Source organism: Gigantopelta aegis, chromosome 2, assembly GCF_016097555.1.
Source record: "Gigantopelta aegis isolate Gae_Host chromosome 2, Gae_host_genome, whole genome shotgun sequence".
Lineage (NCBI taxonomy): Eukaryota > Metazoa > Mollusca > Gastropoda > Neomphalida > Peltospiridae > Gigantopelta > Gigantopelta aegis.
This window is the reverse complement of record NC_054700.1, coordinates 6,429,853-6,444,462: the sequence shown is the minus strand read 5'-3', so window position 1 is coordinate 6,444,462 and position 14,610 is coordinate 6,429,853. Positions and strand designations below refer to the sequence as shown.

Sequence of the window (14,610 nt, the reverse complement as noted above, 5' to 3'; positions counted from 1 at the left end):
CTTTGTTGTAAATAAATTGTTACCTACCACTAGTGGTAAATTATTATTACTATTGTTGTTGTTGTTGTTGTTGTTTTTTGGAATCATATTATTTTGGTAATGTACTGGTACTGCGCAGGTACTTTCAGTCCATTTTCGTTACTCTATCCGACCGGTATGAAAGTTTGTTGAAAGATGGCCGACTTGGTTACTGTGGGTGGCCCGTGCAAGTGGTTTTAGCATACATGTATTGACCTTTTGGAGATTTTAGTACTTTTGACAGGGCGTATAAAGACATACCAACATTATTAATTTATCACTTTAGTTGCTTGCAGTACAACCATTGCAAAATGCCAGTTTATGTGAGAAAAAATGTGTTTACTCCACCTTCCATTGATAACGTATCGAGCGAAGATGAGGATGACTATCTGCAAGACCCGGAACTGTTGAGGGATGACCTACCTCAGCCGTATCGCATGATTGACAAAATTCTGTCAATGGTTCTGGACACTGTGTGGGACATTATATCAATAAAGGAAAGATACAGATTGGCACAGGAGAGTAAAATTAGACCACCACGCTATGATAGTGCTCAGGAAATGCAGGTGTGTATGATCATAGTGCAGTCCTTGGAAAGAGTTCTGACCCCCATTAGTTATCGCTAACCCTAACTCTATTTAATGGGGGTGGGGCGATGGGCGGAACACTTCCCAAAGTCCTATTTGTCATGTCAGTGTCTTCACAAGTTAAAATATAGGAAAGTTATTGATAAACTGTCCCTAAGCCTGTGAATATAAAGAGGGATCCTAACCATATTGACTAAAGTTTAAAGTATTTCGGGTGGATGAACACTTAAACCAACAATTTAGCACGTTTAATTCTTACTTTAATTCATACTTAAGCCATTCTGACACTAGTGACAGACAAGTTAAAAAATATAACCACTAGTTTGATGGGCAGTATCCATTTTGTGACTAAGCAAATAAAGCATTTACAATTGATTTGGTTTTTAAATTAAAAAATAATACATACATACATACATATATATATACACACATACATACATACATACATACATACATACATACATACATACATACATACATACATACATACATACATGTATATATGTATATATTTATTATTATTATTATTATATTATTATTACTCATGTTTTCCCCATTTAAAACTGAGTCTGCCTGTAGAATAATTGTGCCCAATTTTCTCACCTGTTATCACAATCTACTGACAACCACAAACAACTGGAAAATGTAGTATCAAATTATATAAAAATAATGAAAGCTGCAATAAAAGGGGGATTTTAAGATGTTTAGTTTAAATGACGGATCATTTAAAGTTTATATTATATGCATAGCAATATTATATTATCCTATAGGCTGATAGACTGGTAGAAATTCTGGCAAACTAGTAAGTTTTTAACTGGTACTGATCTGGCTTCTTCTTCTCTGATTTGAACAACCTGTCCACAGGTGCACCAAGGACTATGTCCTTGTAGATATAGTAAACAATGTCATTGAAATATTTTTAAATATTTGAATAGATTTTCCATTTGAAATGAGATTTAGATTTAGATTGAGATTGAAGTACAAGCAGCCATTACACTCTGAATGCAGTGATTTTTTTTTCAAATGTATTTTATCATATAGTTCTATAGACAGGCGATTTAACCAGTCTAAGCTAAAAAAAAATCCATATACCGATACAGATGTGTATTGTCCAGGATGATTTGTGTTAGACGAGTTTTGTCTTTACATTTTTGATTCCTAGTGGTGACACCTAATGACTTTATTAGCTCTTTATTAATGTTTGGCATATAAAGTTTTCTTAATCAATGGTATTCTGGACGCCGAGTTAGTACAGAACAATGTCTTCGTCTTCAATACAGCATAGTGGGCAGGTTGGATCTTTCTGATAGTGACTGAATTTGCTTTTGTTTGTTTGAAGCATATAGGTTCCTGTTATCATTCATGCTCTGGTGACTCCTTTCCGAACTTCAGTCACTGTTTATTCTAGTGAGTCTCAAATATGATGTGTACTGCCAATGCACAGAGAGGACAAATTCATCGTACTCAATAATTTTTTTTTTTTTTTATCCCTGATATTTGTTTTCATTTAGGTTTATAATGGCATAATGATCAGTTTTAATATTGTCCTTTCAGCCAGCATTCAGTAAGGTGACTGAGATGACCAACAGTGTTGATGGGCGGTATATCTTTGTCGGTTTACCCAATAGCTTGACGGTGATGGATGCCATGACGCAGAGAATTGTGACATCATGGGAGGAAGATCAGCTGGAAATAACACAAATAAAGGCTCACATCATGGGAGTGCAGACATATTTAATTGTCACTGTTGATGATATGGGTGAGGATACAATGTAAAATGTAGATGCAAAAAAAAGTTTTTATTATTCTTTGACATTTTTTCATATATTATTTTTTAATAATGAATAATACCATTACCTTTCACTCACTGGTTTATGCTCCAAACTGTGTTAAAGTCAAACTTGCTCAGGTGGCTATCTTTAAGGATTGGACAAATTAATTTTTTTAGTTTTCTATTTGATTTTCAATATTTGGTCTATTGTTACATTTATTCACGATAGCATAATAAGTGCCAGCTAGCATATATGCATTTTAATAAACTATTTTAAAAAAACAAACATTTCATGAACACTTGTAAAATAATTGTCAGTAAATGTATGATAAAAAAATAAACACCAAAAAACAAAGTTATGTCTTGACTAGAAAACAAAAATACAATTTTTACCACACCATAATGACATGTTGGGTCAGGGATAGCCCATGCAAATATATCACATGCAGCAGAATCAAGCATAGTGATTGGCCAAAATGCCTTATCACATGATCGGGATTCCCAACAGAGTGCAAGCTTTAGAAACACTGATGTGTCAGTAAAAAAATCCCTGAAGTAAACCACAGTACCAGGTACAAGAATTGAAAAACTGTGCATCGAAACACAGGCGTAAAACTACAATTATCATGAACCACGATTAATCCCTAGCTATCGTTATTAACCAGCCACCTGGCTTATTTTACCAGGCAAACTCTTTATTCTCCTAATATAAACATGCAGTACAAATTGACATATATTCAGGGCTCACCCTGTACATGGCCAAATTAGCCAATTGCTAATTTTTATACAAAGTGGCTACAACATTTAGTCATTGGCTAATAAAATATTCCTTAAATCAACCACATTTTAATAATTTTCAAGGAGATACTATACTATATCTGAAAGTTGGCTAAGCAAAAATTCTTTCCAGTGTGAGCCCTGTATATTATACAACCACCTGTCTTAAGTTAGAGTCAGTTTTATCGTAGCCCAAATTTACTTTTTAAAAATACAATGGAACTTCAGCAGTACCCTCTACAGTTTTAGATTATATGTACATGCAATGTTAATACTCCTTTACAATTTGTTTCAGGCATAGCAAGACTATTTGCATTCGCATTTGACTGCCTGTTTTTGTTAAAGATATTGAATGAACCGGTAAGACAGTAATATATTATTTCATATTCTTGTTTCTTTGTGTATCATATTTCAGGAAAAGTTATGATATTTATGTTAATTGTGGTATATATTTACAACTTATTGTTGTTTTAACTGTTCGCCAGTTTCTTTCTGTAACCATGACAAATATGCTGGCACAGATAACATAATATAAATGTTGGGTGTGGAGATGGGGTGATAAGTGTTTGCTTGTTGTTCGCTTTAGAAACTTGTATACATTTAAGGTTATTATTTGTTTCTTTAAATCTAAAGTGTATGAAATAAATAAAAACTTTCTGGAGTCAGTTTGCTCTCACAACAATCCCTGAATGGATATATATGTTGTCCTGTCGAAACATTAAATTTCACATAATAAAGCTGTGGACTGCAGTACATACACATGTATAAAACCTAGGTAGCATAATTGTCAGTTGCTTTTATTTATAACACATGATAGTTAATCAATGGCTGGAAGTGTTTAAATATGTGTTATTTGTTTTTAGAATAGTGTACTCATGGTACTTTGGGGGTTTTTGGTGTGTTTTTTTAAATACTCTTCCACAAATATATATTGTATTTTATTTTTTGTTATTTTAGGACGGAGGAACCAAAATTCTGGCCAGCAAATGTGAAGCATCTATCGAGGGAGATTATGTTGGCATTGTGGTAGAGAGTATGTAATTAATTAATTACCTGTGGGCATACAAATCAAGTTTAACTTGATGACCAGATAAAGTAATGTGATATTCACTAGATCAAGAGTGTTCAGTTACATAATCACAAACTTTGCATTTTACCAGTCTTACTGCTGTATGTAGAACTACAGTCATTATTTGTGAAAAATGTTGCAAAAACTTGACAAAGATACATGTAGCCTCTTATAAGAATTCATGTCATGTACATGTCATACAGCTAAATGGCTCATTTGCTTTCTTGGATACCCACAACATAGATGAACTGAGAATAAATTTGATATCTCTCCTCATACTGCAGTTCAATTTAAAAAACAGAACCAAAAAAATGTCAATGTCAGTAATTGATTCATGATGTAGGATATTTATTGGTTTTCATCCTTTTCTTGTGACAAAAGGCATTCCGCGAAGAGTTCATTATATGACATATTGTGACAAAAGGCATTCCGCGAAGAGTTCATTATATGACATATTGTGACAAAAAGCATTCCGCGAAGAGTTCATTATATGACATATTGTGACAAAAGGCATTCCGCGAAGAGTTCATTATATGACATATTGGACATGAGGTATTTGTTTAGGCAGTGGGATATGTCGTATTGACAGAGCATTTGCACGACGTGTAACTCCCAAGATTTGCTGTCATAATTATCATATACTAACCATGCTCTAAGATGTGTTATTAGCAATCATTATTTTCTTTGTATATATTAACCTGACCTCTAGGACTGAGTATAATTACCGGTCTTTTTATGGACTGGTCCAAATATCCGAGCAGCCAATGAAATAACAAGAATCTTCCATTTTGTTTGGGGGTACCAGCTTCTGACCATGTTACAATCTCTTCCTTTTCATATGCCTGTCTTCGTTGGGTTTTATTAAGGTATGGCGTTATCCGTCTGTCGATAAGTCTGTACATAAACTTTTCATTTCCATGGCATATCTTTTTTATCAGTTCATATTCAGCATCATCAAACCTTGCATACAGTACAAGTAAAAGTGGGATGGTGATGTGTTACATACATGTACCATAACTAGATCACCACAATTTTGTGCATTATTGCATATTGAAGGTAATCCTTGTTCGGGCCATATTTTCCTTATCAGTTCATATTCAGCATCATCAAACCTTGCATACAAGTGCAACTTGGGATGGTGGTGTGTTGTATACCATAACTAGGTCACCACAACCTACTTTTCACCAGTGTATTACATACCTCAGTGGTACTCTTGTTCTCTTTTGATGAAAGTTTTCTTCATTTTTCACAGATCCAAGTACTAAAGAAACATGGCTTGATATCCACAAGACACCGCGAGATGCCTGGCTGCGTGAACTGGATGTTATTCAAGCTCAGATAGCTCCAAAGGTGGGAAACAAACATGGCCCATCTGTGATTGAAGTTTGCTGATTCATAACAACAGTTCAGGGCTAGAAATGCAGTGTTAGTACATGCACCGGTGCATGCTGATTTTTGCGTGTGCATGTAACTTTTAAAACTGGGTGCACGCGGTGCATGCTAATATTTTTCAAGTACTGTGTATTGCGTATATTAGTATCCTGTTGTCTACCAGATTCAGACTCAAGTTGTTGAATTTTGCGTATGCATTTCGTAATCTGTTCGCCACATAAAAACGAGAACTTTTATCTTATGGGCGCATCCATTTTGTATCTCATAATCCTACTTACAACAATGGTTGTTCGGTCATTTCCGTGAAATATATTTGCGAAAATTGCCGGCAATATCTCGGTTATATCCGTGAACGGTATTATGGAAGGTGGGCGAGACCAACTTTGGGGTATCCACGCGCATAACACAGTTGTCGTCACTGACAAATTGAACTCCGCCAGATCTGTGATCAATACAAAGTACCGTAACTGCCTTGAACATTGTCGACCTCAGATATGGGCACACTTGATCAGATGATTGCGAACGTGCAGGTGCATTACTCGCGTAGTTGACTCGAAGTCAGCCAGTGATTATTTCAATCGCAACTTCTCGTCGAATTCCGTAGGCTAATTTATATTATACCAACAGATCTTATCGAGTTAAAAAAGTTGATAACTTGCTTAATACAAAACACAAATATTCGTACGTTTTTGTAATAGGCCTATTATAGATTTCTGTAAGGCGTTTACGTAGGGTGAAATTTTCAAATTTGATCAAGAATCGGTAATAAACGCAGTTGTATAACGTTCCGGTACTGTTACTAAATAAATAAATATAGGTATTGCCGAATAATTCCGAATAGCTTTGTATAAAAAAAAATCAACACTGTAATCAAGGTAATTAAAATAGTATGTTCCTCATTGTTAACAGGATTTATCTTATTTTTGGTGCATGCAGAATTTTGATGGTGCATGTAACTTTTTTTTCAGCATGCACCTGGTGCATGTAGATTTTTTTTTTCATTTCTAGCCCTGCAGTTGTTAGGGAGGGGTCACCTGGCGTGAGATCAGTTATGCGATCAAACTCCTTTTAAAAACAAGTGACTGCCGTAATGCATCTAACTGACAATTATGTCACTTTCATGTTGAATCATATTATTTGATCTTCTTTCTTTAAAACATACATTAAAAAAAACCTCATTGCTCAATTACTGGTCCAGTGTTCAAATATTGTGTCTCATTAATGATATAAACTGGTCATATATTTATTTAGGTGTTTGTTTTGGGTTTTTGTTTGTTGTCTTGGAGGGTATGGGGGGATAGGAGCAAAAATCTTGGGAACAAGTTAATTAACGTACACGGCCCACTGACCTAATAAACGACACCATCATTTCAATACAGTGGGGCCTGCAATAGCTGAAACTCTGTGTCACGGAACATGCTCTTAAATTTGTTTCGCCTGTGGTGATTTTAATTGTGTTAGAGGGCCGTGTGCAGTTTATTGCCCGTAGCCCAGATGGGCAACTTGTTACGTAAGACTTTTGCGCGACCGTCCTCGATCGGTACGCCTAATACACACCCTCAGCCAGGTGCGGAGGCCATGTGGCTAGTAGTTACGTAATATCTCCGGTAGTGCTGTTTATGGCCAGGAGATTGCTCGCGGTTGGCGACAGCCAGACTGACGATCAGAGAGAAATATACCGACTCTAGTAGATGTAGAATATGAGATGATACGTGAGGTACCGCCTTGTACCCCCAGGCAAAATCCTGATTTATAATAAATAGCTAGTGTTTTAGAGATATCGAGGAGAACGAATAGGAAGGCTCCGAGGGAACGTTAGTCCGTTTGGACTTTGGTAAATATATTTTCTGCTCTGTGTATAACCTTGATGTGATTGATGTGACTTTAAATATTTTAATACTGTATTATACCAATATTCTTTAGACAGTGTCTTCGGTCATCTGACGAAGTAAATCGTAGACTTTTTGTTCTAACATTATACGAGTATTTGGTAATATAAAGCTTAGCCAGTCATCCTAGCGGACCTAGGTACACTGTAGGTTATTGTCTTTATTGTGATAAGTATTAATTCTGTGTTACAAGATTACTGAAAGAGTAGTTAAGGGTTAATTAAAAATTAACCTGTTAGGAATAGAGCTGTAATTCCTTTATTAATTAAGTTCCCCTGCAAGCGTTTCTAAATTATCACACGTTACTGAACGAGTAGTAAGGGTTAACTAAAAATTAACCAGTTAGGAATGGTGTTGTAATTCCTTTATTAATTAACTTCTCCGGGAAGCGTTTCTCAATTATCACACGTGTGGGTGTGGTGTAATGGTGAAGTGATTCGCATATTGTGTAACTAGACACCTAGAGATTAACTAATTAAGTGATCAGTTCTGGGTTGTTATTATTGCTGTTATTAATTAACTACTACGGCTGTACATTTGTCAGCGTAGATTAATACAGATTCCAAAGTGTATTGTGTTTTTGTTGTGTTTTCTAGAGAACTAACGTGCTATAATAATATATACTTTATATAAGATCGTATCTCTGATCATACCTAGAGACAGGCCATACTAGGGTTTAACAGCCTGTTACAGAGAGATCTAATAGATATACAAGTAGGAGAGACATTTTGATAATCGTGTTTTATTCGGTTACGGGAATTATAGAATCCCCGTGACACTCTGTAACCATTATGGGTATTTAAAATTTGGATTGCTTGAACAAATATATATTTAAATACTATGCACATACATGTAGTTCTTTGTTTTATTGATATAGTAAAATAAAATATTGTTCTAGTTGTGTTTGTACATTCAGTATATTAATTTGATATTAAACCAAAGCCACAATTAAAAAAGATAATTTGTTCTGCTTAAACATATAATTATTATGTAGTTAAAAAGATCTGCCTTTATTAATTACAATCATCACAGATGTGGGACACAGCTTATAAAAATAGACATATAATTATAGATGGTAAATAAATATGATAAAAAAATAATGATTAAGATCAAGTGACACAAAAAAATAAATGTGTAGCAGTTATTATATAATTGTTATTTAATTTACATTAATATAACTTGTGTTTTGTTTGCAGGAAGAAACGGGTGGTGATAAAACCCAGACAGAAACTTCAATGTACAACAGAGAACCACAAGTAATATGTTTTCACAATTGTTTTCATTTTTTATTTATGTATATTAACAAAACATATTTATTGAATATTTTATGCACTGTATTTGTCTTTTTATTGTATAATTTTATTGGTTTTTTGATGTGCAAAAATCTTTTTTTTTGGTTACATGATATAGCACTTTCATGGGATCCTTTCATTTTGCTGCTTGTACTTTTAATAAATTTATTATGTATTTTTTTTTCTTTGATTTCTTTCTAACAGTAAATTGTCTTATTAATCTTTATTAAGTCTATATACTAGCTTCAAAATATCCTTAAGTTTATTTCAATGTACAGTATGTACTATTTTTGATTATTAATGAGCTACATGTACTTCTTTTCCTTTCCTTCTAGGACAAACCTGAAAAGAAAAAAGTAAGTTTTTGTTTTCTAAAAACATGGTGAAAAGGTTTAATAAGCACCATAATTTACCTTTAGGATAAACATTGCTGAAATCATATCATTTTGCTTGTACAGAATATACAGTCATGTAAAATATTTTATTTAAATTAATTAGTTAATATTCTTCCATAAATGGAATAATAATTGATGAGGGAGTTGGAGTGTGAATTTACAGATGTAATTAAGGGCACAATATCTCAAATGAACTGTTCTGACTGCCTGTTGGTCAACTTTAGAATCATGTGAACCTGGTAAACTGTTACCGTACGTTTTATGATTAAAACTTACAAACAACTGTAGACAAATTCTTTAACACTTGACGTACAACACATTGGTCCAGTGGTTAAATAGAAAAATACCATTGGGCTGTGCAGTGCCTGCACTCTGGAATGACGCCAGTACTTCAGTTTAGCCCAGTACATACATGTATATATACAGCAGGGCTTCTAGAATTTTTATAAAATCCACTAACCATGGGATCAGTGATTTTAAACATTTACTAGCCATGATTAAAAATTCACAAGCCCTACTTTACTTTAAGTTAATACAATTTTACTAAATAATAGTAATAAAAACTTAAAGAGCTTAAAAACACTAACATTGAGGGGTGGTGAGGGCAAGATATTCATATTTACAAAACAGACTTAACTGCAGCATTTGACTTTTTGTTTTCTCCACTTGCCGTCAGGCATGACAATAGTAGGTATTTACTAGCCCAACACTGAAATTCACTTGCCATGGGAGTGGGGCTACCATAATCTAGAAGCCCTGATATACACCACCCTTACAGCTAGTGACATGAGTATAAGTAATCTTCCTGGTAATGTTTTAAAGCCATATAGTACCACATAGTATATAGAGGTGTCTGCTACCAGCTATCTAATTCACTTTAGGTTTTATTCAGTATCATGTATCTCTCAATATTTGGTTGTAATTTATGCTGTACATAATACTTTTTCAAATTTGAAGAAACATTTCATTGATGGTTGCATTATATAATTTATTGTAAATAACAACGCCCTTGCACAAAATGCGAGTTGAAATTTGTAATTTTCATTTTCCAGGTCTTGAATATATTTGTCAATAATTATTTATTTTTCACAAAAAAAATTACATACTGTAAATTCTTAGAATAAATTTAATATGAAAGTTAGCCCTATGCACTGTCAGTAGCAGTGTACATATCAGTTTTACAAAGTGATCTTAGCACTATGATCACCTTAAGTGAATAATTACTGTCTGCACCTTCAATGATCTTAGCGCAAAGAATACTTCGCAAAATGGGGACCTGATCAGTAGAAAATCTATGCAGTAATTTGATATCACAGTTTTAATAAATATGCTGAAATGTTTGTGTTTTGTATTGTAAGTCATGTAATTCATAGACTCTAGGTTATGTAACCAATAGATAGTATTATAATAGTATTTAATGTAATTGCTCTTATATAGTATGATTTGTTCTGTTACTGCATCATTCTCCTATTGATATATGAAATATTAAATATAGATTAAAGGTATATTGCTGGCTATTATTATCAAATTCATTGCTTGATTTTGTTTATAGAAAAAACAGAAACGGAAAGAAGTAAGACTAGATAACTATACATATTATAATTATGTAGTTCAGGCTTAGTTAAAAAGTGTAGTTTCATTGCCAGTTTTATTCATGTTAGTTTATTTTTTAACTTAACAAAGTTACTATTTTTAGATTACCTTTAGTGATATTAGAAGGTCAAATCAAGGTCTTAGAAGGTCAAATCCATAGGCTCCCATTTTTGTAAGGTGGGAGTGGAGGACAGGCTTGTTTTAGCTTGAATTAAACAAAAATGCCCGAATATGGATAACAACGTTTATTTATATTAGCATAGCTATCAAACAGCTATATAGGGTTGCAAAAAAACTATTATGCATTTTTATATGGATTACAACTAATTTTACAGGTAGAATAAAGGAAATACCTGGTAAAAAGGTCTCAGGTTAGCACACTTTGCCTGAATATCTCATCAATTTTGTCCAAATTTGAGGTTTTGCACCAGTTGGCCGCCCACCTTGCCCTCCCTGTCTCATATGCTTATGGTCACATCAAGGTCTTGCATTGTTATATTCCAATAAGCTGTTATTTGTAGAATAGAACTATAAAAAAAACCCATATATAATAAATATGTGATTAATATTTAAGGATTGTCTGTTGTTTCTTTTACGTTCATCGGGGTATGAACAAAAAAAAAATCATCTGTAAACCGTGTGAATCGGCGAAGCCGTTCTCACATAAGTTTGCAGATGATTTTTTTTGTTCATACCCAGATGAACGTAAAAGAAATAACAGACAATACTTATAATTAAATTTGAATGATACATGCTAATAATAACACTAAAACGTCATACTTTATTTTGAATTATTTTTTATCCATAAACAATAACGCTCATTAAGACAACTTGCCCATATAAAATGACGTCATCACATATGACGTTCCCTGACGACGTAATTTTTACGTTCATCGAAAAATTAACAAACTCCTGTTGCTACGTCTGGACCAATCGGATGACGTTACGTTGTAATGAATGTAACAGAAATTTAATTATATTATGTAAGAAGTGATATTCTTTCAGTGTGCACATATATAATAAATAGGTGATTAATATATTATGTAAGATGTGATATTCTTTCAGTGCGCCCACTCTACCCTGTCCCATGAAAAACTCAATGTTAATTGTCAGACTTGGTGTAGTGTTAGATAGAAACTATGCTGTGACCACATACTAGGCTATAGCAGGGGCGTAGCGTGATCTGGACCTGGGGGGGTTCGAATATGAACCAAGTGGACCTTTCTCTATTTAGTTTTTGCACCACCAGAAACTCCATATGTATAAACCTGTATGTTTTAGTTCTGAAAACGGACCATTTGCTTCAGTGGGGGTGTTCGTCCGAACCCCCCGAACCCCCCTAGCCTACGCCCCTGCTATAGACTTTATCATGTTGATTACTGAGTTCAAGATATTCAGGAAAATATAACCAGTATGACCCACGTGTGTCATAACGGTTTCACATGCACAACGAATGACGTCATTTTATGAGGCGATGTCATAACTTAATGCGGCTTCCCCAGTGTAAACGCTTATCAAAATGACGTCATTTCGGAAATGACGTCGTTTCGTCGTCTCTTTTCAGTAAACCCTTGAAACGTTTTGACATGGTCCTAGCTTATTATTCGTGAAAATAATATTATGGATAATGTGAATGATAAAGAAATTATACTGATTTTACAAAACGAGTGTCAGGATTCATGTCTTACTCTCGCTCGGGTAATACAATAATCCTGACACTAGTTTCGTAAAATCAGTACAGCACACAAGCTCGTATAATAATCTCTCTATATTATATATTGTCAGTCAAAGAGTACTGGTTGGAATGATACAGAACAGCACATACGTTGATATATGTAACTCTACTTCACTCACACCTGCCATGGTATAATTTCAGGGATGGCTATTAAATATAAAAATAAAATTGTTACATTAATTTTGACCTTATTGTTCCTGAGGTTTTTTTAGTGTTGGTTGTTGTTATTGTTAATGATTTTTTTTTAAACTGGTTTATTAGTTAATTTTGACTTTAGCATGTTTGTTTTCCTGACACATACATGTTTTATCTACTTTTAGAATTTGACAATTGAAACCGGTTATCAGTTCATATTTCTTCTTTTGTTTTTTTCTTCTTCTTTTTTTTTGAGTATGTATAAATTATGCATAAATTTGGCTAATCTTCAGTTTGTGAAGTGACAAATGCTAATCTAGAATAAACTTTAAAAAAAATGCATGTACATGATAGTGTACTAGAGATATACTAAAAAGTGGTAATGCGTAAGAAATAGATATATATTTTTTTAATACTGAAACTGAATAATGCATTTGATTATAATGTGTATTAAATTCAAAGAAAAATGTTGGTACAGATAAATTTAAAAATTCAAAATCCACTTAAAATATAAATGTAGAATTATTTTTCACCAATAGATCTGTTCAATGTTTTAGGAATATAAATATTTTTAATGTTTTTTTAATTATACAAATCTGTATTTGTTGCTTATTTCTTTTATTGGTTTGCCATTCAATGGAAATAAGTCTTCAGGTATGATTCAGGACTATGGAAATTTGTTAAGCCGGACACTTTTAGAAGAAAAAAAAACTGTCCGGATTATCGAGGTCTCATTGTATGACTATAAAGCCTGCTTATACCGATACATGTACACTTGATAATGTCCAGTTCATTGTCAGTCGGAAAGACCCAACATCTGGGATTCAACTTGGTTTTTTAACTGTGTTGACAGATTACAAAAACAAAATATCCCCATGTTATTGAATAAGCTTTAGTACACTGAAATTATCACAATATATTTAATATTTTAATGAATAAACTTTTAACTTTAATTATACATTTTCTTCTTTTTTGTTGTTACAAGCCTTCCTTGAAATCGCTTAATGCTGCTGTAAATAATATATTATGATACATATATTGATACAAGAACAAGGAGCACATATGATATATATATACAGAACTTCACATATGTTGTTTTCACTTCCTATTTATTGCACAAGTTTATTTTGTGCAAAAATATACACCAAGAGATCGCATGGCAGTCGAGTGGTATGTTCTTTCGCAAAATAAATGAGTACAATAAATGGGGAACGAAAACAACGTATGTGAAGTTCTGTATTTATTACATACCTTCTTTTATGTTTTACAAAAACGGTTTTTAATTTAACGTCATAACAACACTTTGTTAAATCTACGATCAAAACTCCTTACATGGATTTTCTTAACGTTAAGAATCATACTCTGCGGCACCTTGTGTAATGTTTCAATTACGATGTAACGTCATTTGTAAATCATATATGATGTCGGTAAATAAAAGGCACTAACTGCAGTAAAAAGAAAAAAGGCAAGTTTTGGTCTATATCGCACATATGTGCGATACAAAATAAATTTATCACATGGTTTCAAAATGTCTATCACTATAGTAAGATTGAATAGGTATGTAATAAATTGTGATATAAAATGTTTTATAATACCAATTCATAGTATGTATAGTAGCTTTTGCATAGAGTGCTCTTACTGGCAGCTAGTAAAATGTAGCTACATGTAGTTGGAATTTGGTATAACACTAGACTCGTGCTTAGAGCTATAGAAGGTCTGTTGTTCAAAGTGGAGTGGGATTTTTTTTTGTATAATTAAGAGACTATTTAGAGACTTGACAACTTTACTGATTGTGGCCATGTATCTTAAAGGCAACATCAAATAATAATATTATGTATCAACAGCATGTTTCCTCAAAATATATATTAAAATTATTATGAATTTGCAAGCTGTTATAAAATTGGTTTCAAATATGAATTTTACATGGCTAGGTTATAATGTTTAAGGGTAGTGACCC

The 14,610-nt window shown here is 33.2% G+C and overlaps 1 protein-coding gene across 5 annotated transcripts in view; it reads left to right on the top strand.

The window, feature by feature from the left end:
- Positions 1-178: 178 nt before the first annotated feature.
- LOC121380512 (WD repeat-containing protein 93-like) overlaps positions 179-14,610 on the top strand; it is a 32,015-nt gene continuing 17,583 nt past the window's right edge. For 3 of the 5 annotated variants that reach the window (XM_041509361.1, XM_041509353.1, XM_041509383.1), the window contains exons 1-8: positions 179-584; positions 2,160-2,364; positions 3,449-3,513; positions 4,111-4,186; positions 5,475-5,572; positions 8,700-8,759; positions 9,131-9,151; positions 10,743-10,763. In XM_041509361.1, the coding sequence (XP_041365295.1) occupies positions 330-584; positions 2,160-2,364; positions 3,449-3,513; positions 4,111-4,186; positions 5,475-5,572; positions 8,700-8,759; positions 9,131-9,151; positions 10,743-10,763 (801 nt within the window). In that variant the 5' untranslated portion in view covers positions 179-329. The remainder of the gene's footprint in view (positions 585-2,159; positions 2,365-3,448; positions 3,514-4,110; positions 4,187-5,474; positions 5,573-8,699; positions 8,760-9,130; positions 9,152-10,742; positions 10,764-14,610) is intronic. The other 2 variants (XM_041509376.1, XM_041509368.1) reach the window with 1 other exon arrangement.